This window comes from Cricetulus griseus, chromosome 2, assembly GCF_003668045.3.
Source record: "Cricetulus griseus strain 17A/GY chromosome 2, alternate assembly CriGri-PICRH-1.0, whole genome shotgun sequence".
Lineage (NCBI taxonomy): Eukaryota > Metazoa > Chordata > Mammalia > Rodentia > Cricetidae > Cricetulus > Cricetulus griseus.
This window is the reverse complement of record NC_048595.1, coordinates 246358031-246381247: the sequence shown is the minus strand read 5'-3', so window position 1 is coordinate 246381247 and position 23217 is coordinate 246358031. Positions and strand designations below refer to the sequence as shown.

At 36.5% G+C, this 23217-nt stretch overlaps 1 protein-coding gene across 4 annotated transcripts in view; it reads left to right on the top strand.

The window, feature by feature from the left end:
• LOC100771923 (laminin subunit alpha-2) overlaps positions 1 to 23217 on the top strand; it is a 541373-nt gene that overhangs the window by 124976 nt on the left and 393180 nt on the right. For all 4 annotated transcript variants that reach the window (XM_035440328.1, XM_027402872.2, XM_027402871.2 and 1 more), the window contains exons 2-3: positions 1259 to 1429; positions 8221 to 8333. In XM_035440328.1, coding sequence (XP_035296219.1) covers positions 1259 to 1429; positions 8221 to 8333 — 284 coding nt within the window. The remainder of the gene's footprint in view (positions 1 to 1258; positions 1430 to 8220; positions 8334 to 23217) is intronic.

Sequence of the window (23217 nt, the reverse complement as noted above, 5' to 3'; positions counted from 1 at the left end):
GAGTCAACATGTATGTCATCGCTCCATCTTGTAAATAGGCCTGAGTTCCAACTCTGTCTTCACCATGTGTCAATGCTTAAAGTTAAAGCAGAAGCATCTATGAACTAATGAGTCCAAGGGGCTCAGCCAAACACCATGCATAGAATACAGTTAAGAAGAACTTTGTGTCTGAAATTTTGAAATGATAGAGACTTACCTGGCATAGGTACAGACCTGAGACAGCCTGAGTGGCTAGAATACTCCAGGTACAAATCAAGTCTACTTATTTGTCATCTCAAATATATATTCTCTGTGATGCAGTTTCAGCTAAAGAAGGGCTTTTGATAATTAAATCTATGGTGCTGTTATTGAAAGGTGTTCATAGAATACAAACTGTAGATATGTATGTAGCAAAATTGACATCACCTAAGAGGAAGAAAAGCCTCTACTGGGTTCCCAGCTGGAACAGGAAGCCTCTCTGGCTTTACACTGAGATGGACCTGCATAACTCAAATCCTTCCATTAGATTCAAGCAGGATTTCTGGCCTATGATCATTAACTACTTTGGCTATGATAAAGTTTTGGTAGCAAAGAAACATGAAACAAATACGTTTCTAAGATCTTTTAGCACCGTCTTTTTTCTCCAGTCTGAATATGCATATGTTGTAGCAGTAGTTTAAACTAAGTGATAATTGGGGCATAAAAGGACCACAAAAATCATAAGTACATAATTGTATAGAAACTATATATGATTATAGCTTAATACTGGGTATTAAATAGCTAAGATGCAATATAGTAGATTCAGATTGAATAATACCATCATATCAAATACGTAAAGGTTTTTTTTTTTGGTTTTTCTTTTTTTTCTTTTTGGTTTTTTGAGACAAGGTTTCTTTGTTTAGCTTTGGAGCCTATCCTGGCACTCACTCTGGAGACCAGGCTGGCCTCGAACTCACAGAGATCCACCTGTCTCTGCCTCCCGAGCGCTGGGATTAAAGGCGTGCGCCACCAACGCCCAGTCATAAAGGTTATTTTTAAACATCTGCTTGAGACATGACTTTAAATCAAAATTTAGAGTCTAAATGTTAACAGAATATATTAAGACCCAAAATGTAAAAGAAATGGCATTTTAATAACATACTTTTGATGCAGTGCAGTGACATGTCAGGTGTTTAGACACTATTTCATTTTGGAGTGATTGAATTCCCTGAAAAAATATCTTAACTTAATCGTATTTTGAAGATTGTATGACCTACCTTCACTTGTCACTCTTTTTCAGGTTTATTTCCTGCTGTCCTGAATCTTGCTTCCAATGCGCTCATCACAACCAATGCGACATGTGGGGAAAAGGGACCTGAAATGTACTGCAAGCTGGTGGAGCATGTCCCAGGGCAGCCTGTGAGGAACCCTCAGTGCCGAATCTGCAATCAAAACAGCAGCCATCCAAACCGTATGTATTGTATATGTGTCTGTGTGGCACTGAATGGGATGGATGATAAAAAACACATCGAAGCCTAGTTGTACTAAATTCAAAGGACTTGTGAGCTAAGAATTCCAGAATTTTCTTTTCATTGAGCTTTTTGTGGTCCCTCTTAGTCATTCTGTAAAAATTTTTAGCGTCAGAGTCCCATACATACAACAAGTTCACTAACAGAGGGGAATTCACTAGTTGAAGTTCTGTGTCAGTTACTAGGATCACTGGCTCCAGAATGCTTTCGGGGGATGTGTTGACTCTCGTGGAATATGGCTGTTCATTGTTTAGTTATTTTCTAGGTATGATTCTTGAGATCCAAGGAGAATAAAGTATGGTCCTTCCTTCAACTAGTGAGCCAAAGAATAGTGAACATAGGCTCTGAAGCGATAAAAGAGGTCATAAATTCAGTCTCAGTATAAAGGAAGGCTTGCCTAATAAAACCATGATGAAGCCAGTAGCCTAGGTCAGATATGAACTAAAGAGGTTAATAAGTGAAGAGGGGATGAGAAGATGAAGGTGAGAAAGGAAAAAATCAGAGTAAGACAGAAAAGCTTCCTTGTAAAAAGATGTACAAGATGACAAGAATTGAATTTTTCAGAGGGTGGAGTCTAGACACATGTGGAGTATAGAAGTCAGAAACAGGTTACAAAGGGTCCTACAAACCAATGGAGGAATGGCTATTAAAAGATGGGTGCCAAGCTCTCTTGCTGGCCTCTGTGAACCTTATTTATTCCATAGAATAGGAGCATATATTATGATCAAAACTGTAGCGTGAAGTAAAATTTCATTCTTTGATCTAGGGAAATTATGAGGAAATCAGGAAAAGAGAGAAGTAATTCAGGCACTAAGAACTTGCCAGGAAGAACTAAGTACAGGGAGAAAGCCATGCATGGATGCAGGCAGTTTGAGTTAGGAAGAACAAGTGGGTTATCAAAGTAAGTCATACACACATTTAGAGGATATGACATAACATGGCATAGTGAAGGGACTACGTATAATTTGCTCTAACTTGTAAAGGGTTTTTGTGATAAAGCGAAAACTCCTCAAAATAATTTTAAACATGAAGACTGATTTAGAGATTTAGAAAATGACACGTCTCCATCTCTATTGATTGCCTATAAAAGAAATTAATAGAGTAAATAATGGGAATTGAAATTCTTCTGTTTTTTCATACATTGTTTTTCAGTTTTAGATTGGCAGTAAAATAAATGAAAAAGTTCCAAGATTTCCAAAATATCCCTTCCCTAGAACATGTGTGGCCTCCTCAACAGCGTTTCAATCTTCATTATCCACACTCCCTAGAGTGCTAAGTTGCACTGCTGAACTTACATGGACACATTAGCATCCAACCATCACTGTTTACATTGAGTCTCACACTTAGTAATATGCAGTTTGTACAAATATATAATGTTCTTTTACCATATCTTAGTACTAAGGAGAACAGATTAATTGAGTTGTTCTTAATGGAATGGAAAGGAAGAAAACTTGATTTTGTATCTTGTGGATTCTTTTTCATCACAGCATAAAATGAAAACATAACACAGATAGGGAGAGAGAGAGAGAGAGAGAGAGAGAGAGAGAGAGAGAGAGAGAGAGAGAGAGAGAGAGAGAGAAAGAGGAGAGAGGGGGGGACAGAGACAGAAAGAGAGACAGAGCAAGAGACTGGGACCAAGAGACAGAAAGAGAAAGAATAGTAGCTGAACAGCATGTAGGTATTTTAAAAAATTGTATATAATATGTCCATACATATTACTATATGGACACTTCTGTGATACCATTATTGTATGCCCAGAGTATTTGAAAAACTAAGATATTTCATAGAGGGCATCCATGAAAGGACGTTCTATTCTTTTAGTGACTCTGGTGTATGCATGGGAGTAGGCAGTGATAGCACACATCTTGGGTTTTTCTATCTCTGCTATGGTATGTTAAGAGATGAGGACCAGTGCCAGAGCCCTGGAGGAACTTTACAGGGTAAGGAAATTACTATGGATAATCGAGGCAGGTGAGGAAAAGAAAAAGATCTCAAGCTAGGTAACCAGGCAAATATGACGCCAAGTGAAGAGTAAAGATGAGTGGTGCAGATACTAAGTGGGGTGAAAAGAGAAGTTGCACGTGTCTGGATAGATCCTCAAGGAGAAGTCAGAGAAGCAGAGGAGACATGCAGGGCAACCAGGAAATAGAGGCAAAAGCCACAAAAGAAATGAACTGGTGGATAATAACTTGTACATTCACTGGGAATAAAGATGCGCTCTGATGGACAGGAATTGCCATCTAGTCAGGGACTGGTTTCTCACTTGTCATTAAGACATTAAAGCCTGGAAACCTGCACATGGTAGTAGGTGAACAGTGGGCATGGAGTGTAGAAATGTGTGGCTGTGTGCTTAGACGAGAATAGGAAGGGGAGAATTGCAAAGATAAATGTCTTGCTAATATAAAATGCATTAAACATAAAATTTAAATTGTCATATGTTGCAGTCTAAGTATATTAAATGAACAAATATATTTAAATATGTAAATGTTTTCGAGACAACAGAGAAGGATGGGAGTGAGTAATATTATAGAAGCAGCGATAATGATGCAACGTTTGGGATGGAAAGGAATGAAGTGGAGACTATTGGTTGCCCAGGTGGATGACTCATCCTGGTCCTGCAGAATCACTGACCCATCCTGTCACCTCACTGCTTTAGGGCTCTGTGTTTGGGGACTCTTGTGTCTTAGCGGAAGATACTTATATTTTGATGTAGACACATCAAGTTTTTCATACCAAAGCCAGAATGCAGTGAGGCACATGAGAAGAGAGCTTCAGGTTTTCTTCTCTGTTCGCTTGTAGTCTCCTAAACTTGTCACAGCCTGAATTTACTTTGTGTTACTTTTAAGTGTGAGCGGCTTCATTACATTTCAAAATCAATTTTGATACTGGAAACTCAGAAAGAATAAACTATGACAGGAATAAAAATTTGGCAATAAATTATGTGAATTTGCTTGAGTAAAAATTGTAGTAACAGATGATGAATTTCCACAAATTCAGCAACCTTCCAGAATAATCTACAAGGTCTGCATTTAATCACCAAGTGAAGAAAATACAAACTTTCTGTCTGTTAGTAGTTTGTGTTTCTTAATTAAAACACAAACAATTTGAGAAAATTGTCTTATGGTTCCCCAGCCAGTTTTCAGATGTAGTTGGCTTTCTTTGACTTGTATGGTTTATTCTTTTTCAGAATATAATGTTTCTATCTTTGCTTAATAAGGGAACTCTGCCAACAATTAATCAGTATTTGCAAATTAATTATGATTACTGAAGTGAGAATTAAGGTGGTTGATACAGATTTCCATCTTTTTCCTGGCTGATTTTCATATTAATTTGACTTGAGGTAGCAGATATCAAGTTTCCCATTTAAACAGCTTCTCTTGGCAATTACCAAAAACCTATGAATTCTGTTTGGAAATGTGTCTGCATGTATGCTTTGCTTCCACACATGTGAACAACGACACCAAAAAGAATTAGATAGATGATATGAGAATGTTTTATACATTTATTTTTCTGGAAGGGCAATGCCAGTAATCCTTCACGTGTTGCCTTGATTCCTAATGTGCTGATTTCTGCATCCATGCTCACTATCAGAGACATTTGTTGATGTTTAGTTATGCTTCTGCTGTTTGCTGTTTTTATACAGTGACATTGTACCTGGCCTCAACAGAATTCAATTGGCACAGATTGTTAAATATGTTCATCAATTTTCCTTTTATTATTGAGACAGGATGCCCCATCACAATGAGCTATTGATGTGATAAGACTTGGTACAAAGTAAAGTCCATGGTGCACCCTAGTTGCATTGAAATTCCAGTGGCAATGTTATGTTACCATTCTGTCCCATATTATCATATCTAAATTAAAATATGAATATCAGACTTTAAGTTGATGTCTCTAGTTGAAGATTACATAGAAGACTAAATAAATAAAATTAACATCAAAATTTTCACTAACTGGAAATGGCAAATTTAATAAGCATACTTTGACGTATGTGTGCATTCATGTGTTCATGTGTATGAGTACACAGATTTGGGATGTGTGTGTGTATCCTGTTGCATATGAGAAGAACATAGGATAACCATGGGTGTTGGTCCTTGGGCACTGTCAACATCTGATTTTGAGGCCGAGCCTATCATTTGCCTGGAGCTTGTTGCCAAATAAGCTATGTTGGCTGGTCAGTGAGCTCCAAGGATTCTTCTAGAAAAAGATCCAACACAATCCAAAAATGAATGTACCAGGGCTCTGAGATGTTGGGATAATGTTTTCACAGTCTTAAATCACACACTTCCAACACTGCTGCCTGGGGATTATCATGCTCAAAAAAATGAGCACTTTACTAAGTTATAATATTTCTTTTAAAGATGATTTTTATATTACTATTAGACCCTTACACATAAAGACCATAGTTTTGTTAATTATTTTTACCTTCAATTTTTGTTACATGTAATTTGTCTGTAAGATTCATAACAATGCAAATTTTGAACAGGCTTAAAATTTATTTCAGCACTACACAAATATGTTCATCACAGTAGTAGCATGCATGGGCAACCCTCTGAAGAATGGGATCCCTCAAACGTTTTCACTGATCAGTGATAATAAGGGCAATGAATGCAATGTTCCATAGTCTTCATAAAAGTAAGAAGGGTAAATTTGACTGAATTTTCCTTAATTTGATATTATTGCTTTTTAAAGATGATTGTAGCTTTCTAAATGTCCATTAATTTATGAACAAATTTTGAATTCATGGTACATTGGATGGTGGTAAATTAGACTCCAAATTACTATTACTCATAAAATTCTGAGGGTAGAATTCCTATATTAACTTTCCAAATATCTTACACACATATTGCTTTTTTTCTGATTTTACTTTTCTCCTGGAAGTTGAGGATCTGAAAAATGCTATTGTGAGTGGAATTTTGTCATCCCTTTTTTAGAGATAAAATGGAATTTAAGTGATTTGTCAATGCCCAGTTAATTACTAAATGGTAGAGTCAAGAAAAATGGCATCAAACATGCCTATGTATACCAAGTCTTGGGGTCTTTCATTCCATATCATTAGATAGAATACATATCCCAGGTCCTGGATTAGGCTGGCAAATTAAGAGGGTAGGATTAACCATCATAATGACAAAATTTGTTCACTTATCAGGGGTATTATTTCTTCTTAAAATAAGGATTGTGTCATGGCTCTCTAGAACAGCACTGGTCAAATTAAAGGGGCATTTCTTATGTTGGCTTGCACAATATCATCTGGATAGGTCAATAATACCTATCTTCACATGGAAGATGCTAAGAACCAAGTAGCTCAGCTCTAAAACTGTTCTTCAACAGTCCCAACCCAGTGTTGAGGTCCTGGAGGGTTTATGCAGAGCCACTGATCTTCAGTGCACGTTGGAAGCCTGGGAAAAAGCAGAGACATGAAGGCAAAAATTCAGAAAGGTTTTTTCTTGGACCTCTTTTTGTCTGGGTTGCCACCGGAAGGTGCATCCATGTTTTTGAACAGGTGTGTTAGCAACTTGAGTCTTAGTTGATTCCAGATTCAGTTAGGATGAGATCCAAATCAACCACCACACTATGCCTCTGGATATTTTCTGAGATAATTAGCTTTGTTCAAGTCCCCAAGACTGGTACAAGAGAGCATACTTTATCAGAATGAAAGCAGGATAACTGGGTAGCAGAGAGTCTCACCAACATTTTGTGAACATTTCAGAGGGCAGATGTGGTGGCTTCACGTGAGGTCTGAGGGACTTAGACACCTTTACCACAGCCCTGAGAACAGAAACAGGAACATCAACGGCCTCCTCTCTTGTCATCTTCAGCCAGATGTGCTCTGTGCATATTTAGAGAAAAGATCTAGAACTTGTGAAATATGAGAAAAATTTCCAACACAGCCAAAAATGTAATAGGGCTGTGAGATGTGGGGATATTTCTGTTCTGTGGGATCTATGAGCTGGAGTCACAGAATCTCAGAGCTTCTGGCTTGGAGGAAAGAAGAGAGCTGTAGTCAAAGACAGCTATGGTTGGAGGAGTGGCTCATAAATACTTTATTTTCTCCAGTTTCCCCTCAAATCTGTCTGGATTGGGTTTGTGAGGGAAAGTCTGTGTTTGGTTGGTACATTGGAATTCCATGTGACAGTCTCCTGGTTTGCCAATGTTGACTAGATTCCTCCTCTGGAATGAGTTATACATGGCCAAGTAAATGTTGGATAGGGGATTTGGAGAATCTCTCAATATAGCTCTAAATCATGGTAGGAAGGTGACAAATTAAAGACTTGTTCCAAAACCATCTCATAGACAGAAAAAGGCATTATTTAATCTTAAATCAACATGTATACTAGATTGTCCATATCTCAGCAAAAAAGAAGGTGTGTGAACAAACAATATTGAAGCATCTTCCCAACAGGAGCCTTTTTCAAACCATCAGCACACTAGTTAGATGTCTGTACTATTTCTTTCTTTGCACATTGCCCTGGAAGTATCCTTAAGGCTTTCCATTTTAGCTGGTGGTCAGTATTTGGTACCTTCTTCTCTACGTAGATGTGTCACCATTTCCTGCCACGTTATGTAAAGCTATGAAGCCAAAGAGATGTGCTGGAGACAGAAATTGCTTTTTAAATATTTGTTGTCTGCTGCTTGTTCTACCTCTTCAACTTTGTTTCATCCTTTCTTTGAGGAGACTGCTATAAACTCATTATCTGACTTTTTCTCTTCCTTCTCTCTACCAACACCATAGAGAGACATCCGATCACGAACGCTATTGATGGCAAGAACACATGGTGGCAGAGTCCCAGTATCAAGAATGGAGTAGAATACCATTATGTGACAATTACTCTGGATTTACAACAGGTAGGATACCTCTTGTTATTTTCCACTTTTGAAATTGTACCTTGCATCTGCTATTTGTTTAGTCAGCAATTTTTAGATGAAGGGATACGCTTTCTTATCACTATTATTTTCTGGATATTGTGACAAAGGGTCCTGCCAATTTCACATAGCCATTTATTGATGCTTGCCACTTACTTCTAAAGCAAAACTCAAATTGATCCATGTAGGTTGCTTAGAAATGAATTAGAAGCTGAGTGTTGCAAATAGTTGGGAGTAATGATAATAATATGGTTCAACAAAATTTTATGTGAAAAAATACAACAGTGCAGTTTAAAACTTACAAACAAAACTATGCTGTCACTGGTGGTAGTGTGTGTACTTATAAGGCTCTTGGATAGCAAGGCTTTTGAGTAAATTATTTCTCATTACTGAGAGTTGTGCCAGCTGTAACAGCTGATTCTCAAATTAAACTTGGACGACTAAATGAGATACTCAGCCTTGTAATTGTATAAAATTTATGTTGGATGTTAGAGTTTGTGTTGCATAAGTCTGCATGCCTCATGTTATTAACTTTCTTATTTTTCTTCATGATACTCAAGTCAGGCTGAGTTTAATAACCAATATTCATCCTCATCCCCAAATTATTTAGTCTCATATATGGATTTACGATGGAATTTGAAAAGACATCCCCATAATTTTCCCCAATACATAATGAGTGCCATTGACCAGAGGTTAAGACAAAAATGGACTTAGATTGATTATTATTTAGCCTGTTTTCTTTCATTTTCTTGCGTCATCAGAGAAAAATCCTCCAGCATCACCTCCTGTACAGTGTGCAGATAGACTAGTAAGAATACAAGGATATGGTGAAAATGCTTATCGACACAGACTGCACAATGAGGTCACGGTTGTCATAGAATGCTATGGTGTGAGGAAGTAATCACTAGCAGGATAGATTGACACCAGACCAAAGAATTAAGCATCCCTTCTCTAGGATCTTGGCCCTTCATGGTGAGGGCTGCACATACTCCTAAACTATGCTCAGGGAGTGAGCAAACTAGCAAATCTCACGGTAGATGCTCCTTAATCCCTCTAGGGACTCCTTGGCACCTGAGCAACTGGGTAAGAGCAGGGTCCCTACGCTGCCACAATCAACTAACATAGGCTTATTTCTACCCAATAGAAGAGTAATGGGTAACCTTGAGTTAGTTCTTAGTTCATAAGAAGTGTCAGCATTGTCTGACCATATAATGCAAATGTCATCCTAACATTCTTTACGTTACTTTATCAGTGGATGAATTTTCGGGGGATTTTACCCTCAAACTGGACTTTTTTTTTTCTGGATATAGACAGCTTGATCTTCTATTGATCGAATCAGTCATGTGATCATTAAAAATCAGTCTTTCCAATCAAGAGTGAGACTGCAGTCCATTGACTCAGGTAATTGCTGATGATAGGAAATCAATAGACAGTGAAGTTTGTTGTTTTCATTTCTTCTCCACTAAAAAGTTACTTATTAATATCCTGTGCACACATTACTTAAACTTTTCCTTGAGCTGGACAACAATATCATTTATTTGTTATCAAATAGAGCAATAGTTTTTCTTCTAACTTATAGCCATATTATACAATCATAGATTTTAACTTAATCCTCTATAGTCAACTAACCCATCACTAATTTATCGAGTCAGAGTTTACCTAAAAGCTGTGTTTTTTTTTTTTTCACTGAAGGTAGGTATGTATTCTTAACTGTGTTTCATGTACTGCTTTCCCCATGGCCACATGCTATCTTCAGAAATGGGTAGTGTTTTCTGTGTTTATGCCTCTTCTCATGTAATATAATAACCTTAAGTTGAGTTGATATCCTAAAGTGTCTTTTATAATTATGTGTTCATAACAAGTGAACAAGTCATATTGATAATAAAGGTTTAAGTTGACTAACTCCAAATTCTGAATTCGTCAAGTAGAATTGGTTCAGAGGCTATAGGCTCAAATGGTCTGATTAATGTGGTACACGACCATTTTCATATTTACATTAACTTTCTCCTGCTTCCTAAAAGTTAGCCTATTATATGCATTTAAGAGAAGGCAGACTCATATAATCAGATTGATGAGGAAAGCTCTCATTTCTAATTGACCCAAGATTTTAGTTTAGTCAGTTAATTAATGATGTAAAAATTAAGCATGTTTCATACCTAGGCTTTATAATAGAACTCATTATACCAGAAGGGATTCCACACTTTCATGTGGCCTCAGCCTGTGGATTAACAAAATTTAGAAGGTGTTCTGGTACTTATTCAGCTACAGGACAGAGATGTAGGAGAGCATCCTTTAACGCAGTGATAACCAAGGAAAGTGGACATTCTTTACTATCTCACTCACTTCTCACCAGAGCCCCTCAAGGCAGCTGGTGTTATTACTCTGTTTTATAGTTTTTAGAGGGCATAAACTCTGAGACATTTATTTTCCCAAATTATTAATCTCATATAGCCTTAGACAAACAGCATTATCGAGTGACTTTGGCTTTGTGTGGAGAACTTCAGTCATTGGTCACAAGGTTAAAAGCTCCCATTTAATAGTTGAAGATCACAGAGACTTAGACAAGTGAATTGGCCTTCTTTACAAAGCTTCTACCAGGCAGTGCTGTAGTTCATACCCAAAGAGTTCAAATGCAAAATTAAAAGTATGCCAGAATGGCATATCAGGACTCCAAAGACCCAGGCTCATGAGTTTTAAATATTTTTCTATACACTGTTCAGCTTCAAGAAGTGAACACCCACTGTCCTGGCTTCTATTGGGAGAATATTACTCATGTCTATGCTATCAAAGACAGCCAGTTAGATCTCTCATTATGTAGCACATATCATAATGTTTCTAGCATGACATAAGTTCTGTCTTTTTACACACACCCCAAAGGGATACCTAGTTATCAGCCTCATACTAGCTACTGTCTAGTTAGAGTCCAAGCAATAGTATTATAAGAAACAGGCAAATATCACAGACTTTCCCTGACTCAGTGAGAGACTTATTTCTTTTAATTCTGAGGTATGCATACAAATCTTGGCAAGTACTAGTGATTTTGTTTACATATTCTTGACTCTTCTGAAAATGCTTTTAATTAATTACTATTTTAAATATAAGGAACAGTCATTGAAGTGGCTTGATCAAATCATTGCCAATTACACTTAGAAGATTCTTTAAATTTTAGCATTTAAAAAGATAAGCACTAGAAAAAAATAAGACAATTTATTTAGAAAAAAGTTGCTCCTTATTTTTAAACAGATTGTTTTCAGACATTTATTACTAAGGGATGTTAACATTTCCCAGTTCTATTTACTCACAGCAGATCTTGAGAAAATGATTTAATCACACTGTGCTTTGCCACTGAGATTAGCAAAATAAATATTACATTGTGGCAAGAATATGGAATAATGATTATAGAAGTATAACAACTAAATTCCATCTGGCAAGCATAGCTATTATTAGGATGTGGAATCAGCATAAACTCAAGTAGAAACTGAGCTGTTCCATTGAAGTACACAAAAAAGCCAACATCAAGATGATGAACAAAATTGTATGGCAAGTTAGAAGATGACAATGAACACTCGAAAATTCACAGGATGTCTAAAATTTTCTTTTATTCCAAGATGCCATGTGACTATGTCATGATTTCTGATCTCATTTTGTTATTTGTAATCTAGTTGCTTATTTTATTGCTGTCCTTGTATTTGTTAGGGAGAAAGCTGATTGGTAGATAGAGTGCCACACAGAGGAACAGCTTTGTAGTACAATTTTTGCTTTTAAAACTAGGAAGATCCCCCATGGAAGGCCTCATCCTTCCTGGTGAGCAGAAAGGGGATGGGATAGGTAGGGTGTTAGTTGGGAGCAGGGGAGGGAAAGGGAACTGGGATTGACATGTAAAACAATCTTGTTTCTAATTTAAATAAAAAATAGAAAAAAATAACTTTATTTTATATGTATATGTGCCTGGTTTCCACAGAGGCTGAAAGAAGGCACCAGAAACCCCAGGACTAGAGATATAGAAGGGTGTGAGCCATTGTGTAGATGAGGGGGTCTCAAACCCAGATCCTGTGGAAGAATAGGCAATGCTGTTAACTGCTGGTTCATCTTTCCCAGTAGATGTTGAAATGATATTTTCAGTAGACTTTGTGAGCGTGTATGAACAGTACTCCTAGACAAGCCAGGAGTCTATGGAGTTAGCAATAGCCTCTTGAAGGCATCTTTTGACCTTTATCTGACAATCACTGAAATGCGCTGATTTAAATAAGGTCATCTTAACAACTGTGGAGATATATGCTGCATACTATTGATATAAATATTTTATTCATTGACATTATAGAGATGTATTTTATAAGACAGGTTAACAATTTTTTAAGGAAAGATATTTTTGGAAAGGGTGGAATTAGTATTTCAAAGTATATTTTACTATATCTTGAGAATCGCTGTAACCAGAATACAAAGCATTTTTCTTAAGGCTTAGATTGTTTAGTATTATTTAATCATTCTTAATAGTGTTGCTTATAACTTTATTTTAAGGGAATCTGATACCTGTTTCTGGCCTCAGTGGGTACTTATACACATGCACAGACTCCTTCCCTACACACATATGCACAGCAGTAACATTAAAATCAATGTTTTAAAAAGTTGATTATTTTTTCATGTTAAATTCTTTGTTAACTCCCTTCTGCCTTCCCATGGCTCAAAGAGAAATTTGGGGAAATTTACCAATATTCAAAAATTTAGCAAAACTCTCCTGAGCAAGTAATAGGTTGAACAGGATATTTTTTAAAAATGAAAACAAGTTTCAAGGTGAACATGGAGAGACACCATATCAAAATTTATGAAATGAAGCAAAAGAAATTCTAAAAGTGATCTGAATACCAGAAAATACAGTGAAAAAGAACAAAAATCTCTGTCAGCCTACCGCTGTTCCTCAAGGAATAAACAAACAAAGAGCAGAAATAATGAAACTGAAGTGAGCAACAAAACTAGAATTCAAAAAAATATATTAACAATGTTCTCAGGGTCTAGCTAGATTATGGGAAAAAGAAAAGATTCAAATGAGAATTAAAACAAAAGAGAATAGATTGCAACAGATACATGTGTATTGAGCAGATTGAAGACTACTGGAAAAACAACTATCTATATACCAATAAATTGGAAAAGTCTAAGAGATGTGCATGGATTCTTAATCAAGTCAGTCTCCCAAGGTTAAGTACAAAAGAAATAGACAACCCAAATGGTCCAAAAGAATAAGGGAATTAATTAGTGGTAGACTACTACTCAGAGAAGCTCTGTCTTACCGAAACCACTAAAGATTAAAGAAATTGGTCCACTAATAAATGTCTCCCAGAAGGACCAGCACAATGGCTCAGTGGATAAAGGTGCTTGAATTTACACACAAATTAAATAAATAAAATGGGTTTTTTTTGTTTGCTTGTTTTAAGTTTCCCTTTGTAGAAAAGGGTGGATTGATGAACTCTACTAAACATTTAAAGAAGGGATGTCAACCATTCTCAAACACCTTCCTAAAAGTCAAAACTATTGTAACACTCTGGAATGCTTTTGTATGAAAACAGGACATTAAGATATTGATATTAAAGCTAGTCCAAGACACTGAAGAAAAATTACAAGTCAGTATCATTGTTGAACCTAAAATTTAAAAAAAAATGTTAGTAAGCCTAATACAGTATCACTTTAAAATAACCATGTAGAATTTATGCTTGTTATATAAGGACAATTCTTCAAATGCAAGTCTACCCACATAGTATAGCATATTAATAGAATAATAGGATAAAATCATATGATCATTTCAATGGTTCAGAAAATACATTAAAAAACAATCTTTTATGCTAAAATCCTCTAAATAAACTGGCTATCGAAGGCATGAATATCAACTCAGTAAATCCCATGTAAGACACACTCATAGCTAACAACATTGTGCTAGATAGTAAGCAGATGAAGGAATTTCATGAAAGACCAGTAATAAAACAAAACCTGATACCACTTCTCTTCAGTGTGGAACTAGATATCTTAGCCAGAGTAATTAGGCAAAAAATAAATAAATATTCAAATTGGAGAAAAATGAGAACTTTCTAAGTTTCCAAATTACATATGCTTATATACATAAAACCTAAAGAATCCACCAAAACATTATTAAAACTAGTAAAAACAGATCAGTGGAATCATGTTACTATGCAATGTCTAAGCTAAGCTATCCAAAGGAAATTGAGAGAACATTACTTTACATAATTGTATAAACAATGTAAAATGAAATAAAGACACCCATGAGGAAGGGAGTAAAGTCTTTCTGCCCTACAATCTATAAAGCATGGATAAAAAATTTTAAGAAGATGAGAAAACACCATCTGTCTATTGTAGCTTCATGTGGCAGAAGGAAAAGCTAAATCTTTCGGAGTCTTTCCTACAAAGACCACTGATGAAGACTGTCCTCATGGCCCTGGCACCTCGTGAAGGTTTCACCTTGAGGTTAGGACACAAATATTCAGTTCACAGAAAGCATACAATATATGTTCTCACTGATACTCTTCCCAACTTATTCTAAAATTCTGTCACCTTTTCACTGTCTGTGTGAGTCTGTCATATTTACAGCATTGTTTCAGAAAGGCTCCAATTATTTTAACTCTCTTTTGTAATCAAGTTGGGAACCACAGGTTCTGTTTACTTGTTGATTTGCCTTTGTTTTTTATGGTCTGGCATTTTGTTTTTCCAAGTGGTCAAAAATGAAGTGTAAGGATGGAGACAGGAATGACAGACACAATGCTACTTCAATGCTATTTAAACAAGTGTCCCCGTATTAACTTGTTTATTTAATTAGCAACAGAGATAGACTCAAGTCTAGTGCCATCATGAAACACTATTTGGAGATATATATTCCACTGCAAGTAAGCTAACTAAGTGTTGGGGAAGTACTTCTTGGAGTTACTGGTTAAATTAGATTAGTTCATAAAAAGTAGGAACAATAGAACATGGAGAAACAATTCACTTTTAAAAAGCTGTCGAAAGATCTGTTAACATTTTAAATCATACGAACTTTGGAATGGGAAGCCTGAATAAGACATCCCAAAATAGACCAAATGAGGGTGATTTTTACAGCTGTCTGATGGCTTCCACACACAAACGTCTTTATTTCATCATTTTACTGGAATCTTGTGTGTTTTCTCATTTTGGTCTTAGAATTTATGCTTCTACTTATTGTATCTTACTATACTTATGCACACATATCTCAGACTTGCAAGTTTATGTCATTACACATATATTGAATATGTATATATAGATAGATATTATTTACTTTCATAAATATAGCTACACGCTTCAGTTATAAGATAGAATATATAGAACATACATCAATTCTATATTATATGATTTTTGTTACCCTTCCAATAAAATGTAAAAATTCCAAGGAAGACCATAATTAGGAGGCGTATCCTCCTATTCAACTGTCACTTCTTGGTTTGTTCTTTGACCTTCACTCGTCTCTCTTTTTGTGTTTGAAGTACCTGGAAGATGGTTTGAACCATCTTTCCCTGTTTGTAGGCACTCATTAGTGACATGCAGGATGAGATTGAATTAAATAATCGGTGTCTGAGAAGTCCTATGAAGTCTGGATCATGTTGCTTTCCCTTGAAAGGATTCATTTGCATCTTCACAAGTGCTAAAGAGGGGATCACGTGGCCTGTATCTGAGGAACACTTACATCATTCCTAGTCAGTCATGAAGGCAGGAACTGTAGTGGCTTTCTCTAGTTGGCATTTGTCCTGGAGGCAGAACTGAGAGCTCAGTCTACCCACCAGTGCCTTTCCTGCTTCACTGACCTGGAAATCCAATTTCAGGTTCCCCCAGGGTCTCTGTAAATTTCAAGTGGTCAGCTTATCTCTTCACTACCCATGGGCTACACTTTGCATGCTCTTTATCTCCTGGCCCTTTACCTCGTGGCATTTGCCAAATCTCTCAAAGCCAAATCTGAAATGAAGCCTTCACCCCATTTCTCCATGGATCATCATCTATCAAGTCTGAGCTGAGGTTATATCCTCAGTGTTCAGTGTGGAGTTTCTGGTCTGTGCAGCTGTGGCAGGATCCAGGCAGGGGCTTTTCCCCTCAACTCCCTGTTCACCTTTCCATAAATCCCTGAAGATGCTGAGAACAAAATAGTAGTTCATGGGGGGTCTGTTGCCCTTTGCTCAAGTCTGGCAGTTTCAGTAATTTCTTTACATCACCAATCAGCTGGTCTTTGAACTTACTCGGCTTTTATGTTTGTTGTCTTTGGGGAAGTGAAAAAACCACAATAAACCATATGTATACAGACATAGCATAGTTTTAAAAACAAATGTCAAGACATGGTATGTGATACAAACTGTACATATGAATTTAAGGAATATTTAGAATATCAGTCCTGATAATGAAGCATGGTAATTACTGGAATATTTTGAGAAAAATAAGTGAGACTATTTGAAATTATGATCACACAGGAAATGTGGGGAAAGTAAAATTATTTTCTAAAGAACTTTAAGAAATTGCTGTACTCATCAGGAGTAATGATACCCTTTGTTTCCTTTGGTGTTTCCCTACATAGTACTTAAAAAAAAATTAAACTGATCCCATGTCTATAAGCCTGGTACCTAGAAGGTGAGGGAGACCAATTGTAAGTTTGAGGTTATGTTAGGATGCTTAATGAGTGTGAAAGCAGTCTAGGTTACAGAATAACACCCTCTCTTTAAAAATTTAACAATAACACTCCTAAACAATCTTTATTTAAGAGATAATGGTTTGTATTAGTAGTGCAGACAGATCTGGACATGAAGGAGACAGAGAATGTCTAAGGGTGGAAAATTAAGAAAACATTTATAACAGTGAAACTCCTGAGTAGAAAACTAAATGAAGCAGTAAGACACTATGGAGAGTGATAGGAGAGACCCTTCCTTTGTAATTCTATCGATGCAACCTTGAACAGGTACTATTAGAGTGGAGAATTTAGTAACAGAATGGACTAACCATCAAAAAGGCTGCGTACCTTTGACTCCAGCAGACAGAAAGGAATAGAAAGATGAATTTAGAGCACAGAGATCAAAGGCGAAGGTGGTGTGAGGTGCTGTTGGAAAATGGCTCTGTCTGCTTAGCCACTGCTGGGAGCAGTCAGTCACCAGAAGGACTTTAGATTTATCTGGAGAATATTGCGACGACGACCATAGAGAGTTGAGCAAGAAGTAACCCGATTTCCTTTATTTTGTTAGTGTCACTGTGGAAAGGGACTCTCCACCTGAACAGTAGTTAGATCACTGCATTTTCCTGGCAATGAAATGACCAGGGTGATGGAGATGGCAGTGGCAGAGCAGAGAAGTGCTGTTCTGAAACTTATGAAGGAGGTTGATGTGACTATATTTAATGGTGGAAGCATCCAAAAGGAAGACGAGAATGTTGACTCCCCCAGGGTTCTGGCCTGAGGATTGTATCTTACTATGACAATGTTACAGACCAAGGAACAGGTAGTATTAGATATTTGATGGTAATGAAGATTTCGCTTAATTTATTACATTTGAAATGTACATTTATTCCCAGTGTGGAAATAGTCAAGGGCCAATTGCACTTCAGAAAGAGAGGAGAGTGATGAGTGAAGCTTTGTGATCATGAGGATAAGCATTCATTTAACACTTGTCTCTTCTGTCAACTAGAAAGGAAGTTTAGAGTTAAAAGGAGAGCCAGGCTGAATCCTAGGGCACCCAAGAGTTAAGGGAGAGGTAAACTAGTTCAAGAGGGAACTGAAGAGTTGAAAGAGATAACCACTGTCTGAGAATCAGAAACACAACTCCCCTGGATTGCAATGGGTAATATTATCTAGGTTCCTTTGTTGTAGATGTCTTTCTTTGTTCTTTGTTATTTGTGGTTTTTCTTTTTTTCCTGCAAAATGGCTACAAACAGTGGGAACCTTTTCCAATAGAGTAACGCCTACCAGTGACCATTTTAATTATTTGAATACACAAATGTTCACACTGCAATTTTTCAATTAAGGTAATAGCCAATGAAATAGTGCAGAACAAAATAGAACTGATAACATTTTTGCTTATTAGCCAGATTGTGTCTAAATATTCAAAGTAATATGTTACTTTGTCAAAATATCTCACTTTTGTTTGTTTTTACTAATGATTTAATGCAACTTTTCTGCCAAGTTGGCTGTGGGAAGCTGATTTTAGATTAATCTCAAATTAGTGGAAACAGTGAACACAAATGAAAAAAAATAGTACAAGTCAGGAAATCAGTGCAAACCCTGAGGAGCAGGTGCTTCTCCGTAGGGAGTCATCATTAGTATTCTAATATAAGAAATCGCCTTCAGGGCCTGGAGATGGCTTTCCAGGTGATGTGCTTCCTTTGAGTCCTATTCCGATCCTGCCTTAGAGGCATGTGTCTGTAAACTGTGCGTAAAGCATGCAAAAACACAAAGATTCTGAAGCTCACCAGCATGCTCCGAGTCCAGGGAGAGACCCTGCCTCAAAAATAAGATGAAGAGAGACTTAGAAAGACACCTGATGTGCCTCTCTTGTCTCCAAATGCATGCATACAAATGCAAATATATCCTCACACACACAGATATGCACACATGCATATGGTACACACAGAGAGAGGCAGACAGACAGGCAGATTGAGAAAGAGACAGAGAGAGAAAGATGATCAGGTTCAAGACAGAGGATAATAGAAATACTCCTTAAACACAGTGGAAGTTATTTATTAAGCTGTCTGTGTTCCCAGTATTTACTTATTCCAGGCTAAAGCCTTTCAGTATGGGTTGAATGCATAGTTTTTCTAAGTAATAATGTTAAATTCAAGTTTGAATTTCAACTGATATCCTTTTCAAGAACTTCAAATGACAAATATTTATATCTATCACTATGAAAATTAGTATGTTTACTTAGTGATTCTGGAAATGCAGAGGGTCTATAAAGTAAAATACAGAATTTAAGATATGAGAAAAATGAATGTTATTTCACTAATAATTTTATAATATGCATAAGAAAATTAATTATTAAGAAGGTAGTTAATTTTATTATAGTTCATATGATTATATTTTTCAATTTTTAAATAATTAGATTATATCTTGACATTAAAGTTCACCTGCCAGCCATATTATATTTCAAAAGGCATTGCTACCATTTTATACATGTATCTAAACAAATATGAGAATCTGATGACACAGATGTATAGATATCAGGGAAATGCAAATCAAAACAACTCTGAGATACCATCTTACTCCTGTCAGAATGGCTAAAATCAAAAACACCAATGACAGTTTGTGCTGGAGAGGATGTGGAGAAAGGGGAACACTCCTCCAGTGATGGTGGGACTGCAAACTTTGGAAGTCAGTATGGCACTTCCTCAGGAAAATGGGAACCATTCTACCACAAGATCTAGCAATTCCACTCTTAGGCATATACCCAAAAGATGCACACTCATACAATAAGGACATCTGTTCAACCATGTTCATAGTAGCATTATTTGGACAGTATTCTTATAGTCTCTTCCATTTTGCTGTGAACCTAACAATGCCTTTATTTAGTCAATCAGTCTTTATAAAGACAGTAGAAATTTTCATGTCTCTCACTAATTTTTCTTTTGTTGAGTTTACCATTTTCAACTCAGAGGCATTTAGCATTTTGAGTGATGTTTTCACTCACCATCAGCTTCTCGGAGTATACTGTTACGGTTCTCTTTGTAATCCACTGCAACCACCAACAAAAACATGATAAAGTATTTGTAGCAAAAATCTGATCATCACGATCACTACATGTGTAAGTTCAATTTCATTTAGGACATTCATGTTGCTGTTGGGGCCATAACACTATCTGCCTTTGCATCTTTAAAAAATTGACACACAAAGTCATGAAACAAAAATGCTCCATTTTACCCCCGATTCTGTCAAGCAGCATTTCCTTTCCATAGTATGAATGTGATTGCAGTAGGTACCACATAAGGGTGAAATTATACTTTCTGTAAGGATAGATCTCACACCCTCACTTTGCTAATGGATCGTTGGGCTGTCCTCCTTTTTTACCTGCTGTCATTTAGTATGAATATCTGTTGAAATCCCTGCTTTCTTCTTCTTTCTGTTTACTGTTTATTTGTTTGCTTTATTTGATGGTACACCTGAAGGTAGACTTACTTGTACAAGACATACTTTGCCTTCTAAAAGAAACTTCTTTTGTGTAAGCTAAATACTATTTCAACAGTGGCTACACCATTTGACTTTTACACCACTCGGGCACTGGAGTTTCAACCTCCCCACACTGTCACCCACACTTCTTGTTTTCTGTTCTCTCTTTTCAGTTTTCCAAATTGCTTTAAGGAGATAACAGCTCATATTTTCAACACGAGTTCTCTAATATTTCTTGAGGTTGTTTTTTGACACATCCTGAGCGATACATAATAATTTTTAAACTACCTGCTGTTGGAAAGAATAGCAATGAGGAGTGCCCTGTAAAATTTGAAAGTCCTGAATCATGATAGATACAACCTTGGCTAAAGAAAATTAAATCCTGCTCAATTTTGCTCAGCTTGCTGAAATATGTCATCAGTTAAAGGCTCATGATAAGTCAAAAAGAGTCAGGTAGTAAATGAGCTGTTTTATTATTTGCATAAATTTCAGTTTTATCATACAAATATAACATGTGGGTACTCATGTCTGGAATTACAAGAGGCATTTTTGTCATTAGGAAGTTGCTGCAGGCACTATTTGAACACCTGTTTCCTCCTATGCAGTGGACAAAATGTTTCCCATGGATCTGTGAATCATAGCGTGGCATTTTCAACTTTTCAAGGAAGATAATATTACAAATAAGAACATTTGCACCCAGAGATTAAGCATCTTGATGAACATGTGACAGTTGGAAAGCAATGGAACCAGAGCCCAACTCAGCCTTCCCTAAGTTTCACAGCTTTCCCTTTAGACTCCAAAGAGACATTTTCAATGTTCAAGGCAAACGTCCAAATTTAAGAGCACCAAGGTTGTCTCTGTTGTTCACAGAACTAAACTTACCATTTATTGTAGCTTTACTTAAAAGATAAATTATTGTAAAATAATCTTAACCTTCTACTTGTAGGTGAAACTTTGGATTGATCAAAAGCATTTTATTATCCTATAACATCTGTTTATAGATAGAACTTCACATCCTGTATTGCCTTATTAAATGTCTCTGTGTGTTGTTGCCTCTCTAGGAATAATTTGAATGGCGTTAGTGCATTAGTGTGTTCATCAGTCAGAATAAGCACCCATAAGAAACCATACAGACTTGGGTATCTGATAAAAAAAAATGCTCTGGGAAACTAATTACAACAGATTGGACATTGGGGAGACAGAATTGAACTATTAGTATTGATCTGATTTAGTCAAGATGGTTTTCAGGAAGTTAAACGCCCCCATCTTCACTGTCAGTATGATTTGTTGGTTTGCTGAGTAAGAATATTTAACTTCTCCATAATAATCACACTGAAGATTTGAGTGTTGCCAGAGCAGCATGGCATTTACATCCTTATTGTTTCGATACATTATATAGAGTTCTGCACTCAATAATTTACAAAGAATTTCTGAAAGCATAGTAAATGAGTTTAATTCTTGTTATGTGAGTTATTCATCTTTATCAGATACAATAAAGATTATAAAGTTTAGAAAATGTCTTGGAAAAACAATTTATCATAAATTTATTAAAATGATATACCTAACAGTGGAGGCTTAGGACATATATCAGTATCAAAGTATCCCTAAAAATATAAGGATTTTAACAAAACGATATATTTGAAAAGAATCAGTAGATGATTGGACTAAGAGATAGTAAAAATTATACAACATCTTTAAATGTGAAAATGTATAACTGTATTTGATCATTCTTTTTCAAGTCTCATTTGTTTTCCCAGTGTCTAATTAGATTTTGGGAACCTACATCACATGGTTAACAGTTGTTATTGAACAGGCTAGAATTGGGATTTATCTGTAATGTAAGGACACCAACAAAAACCAACAGTAACCCTAATGAATACTGGTGAGAAAATCAGAATTCATGATGGGAGTGCAGACCTAGGTAAACCTTATACCTAATTAATAAATCTCTAATTTCTCTTTTTCAATTAAAGGTTTTAAAAATACAGCCAACATGGATCATTTTCCCAACTTGACTCTGTAGATAACCCTGATTACCATTTCCTCCTCACACTTCTTATACAGATCTTTAAAAAACCAGACACAGCACATCACGAATGCATATGATATGAATCTGCATCACCCCATCCTAATCTAAGCCATCATCAATCTCTCACTGTGGTAGGAGAGCTTCATGTCTAACTTGTTCTCATATCCCTGGCTGCAGCCAGCTTGCCCTTCCGTAGTCAGAATAACCATTTAAAATACAATTAGATTATCTTACAGTGTAGCACCGCAATCTGTGTAGATCCAAATTGCTGCCTTTACTTAAATTCTGTGTGTCCCTGGGGCCTGGTCCTTATGGTCTCCAGCATCGTCACTGAATGTATACTGTTTGTTGACTATTTTATTCTGATCACACTCTGTAGCACTAATAATAAAAGCCCAGAGACAAATATTGGGGTTAAAGCTGAAGACCAGAGAAGCAAAGCAGCCAGCCACTAGAAAGTGTTCTCCTCTACCAATGCTCAGGCTGAAGGGTGATCATGTCCTCTGATTGCATCTCCAAACCGCACTGCTCCTCAGACTGCCTAGATTCCAATGCCCTCAGACTTCCCTTGACTGCACTATTGCTCAGACTCGCTGAAAAACCATGTGTTCCTGTGTCCTACCGCCTTATATTCCTTTCTCCACCTAGCCATATCACTTCTGTCCCCATCTCCCTAGTACTGGGATTAAAAGTGT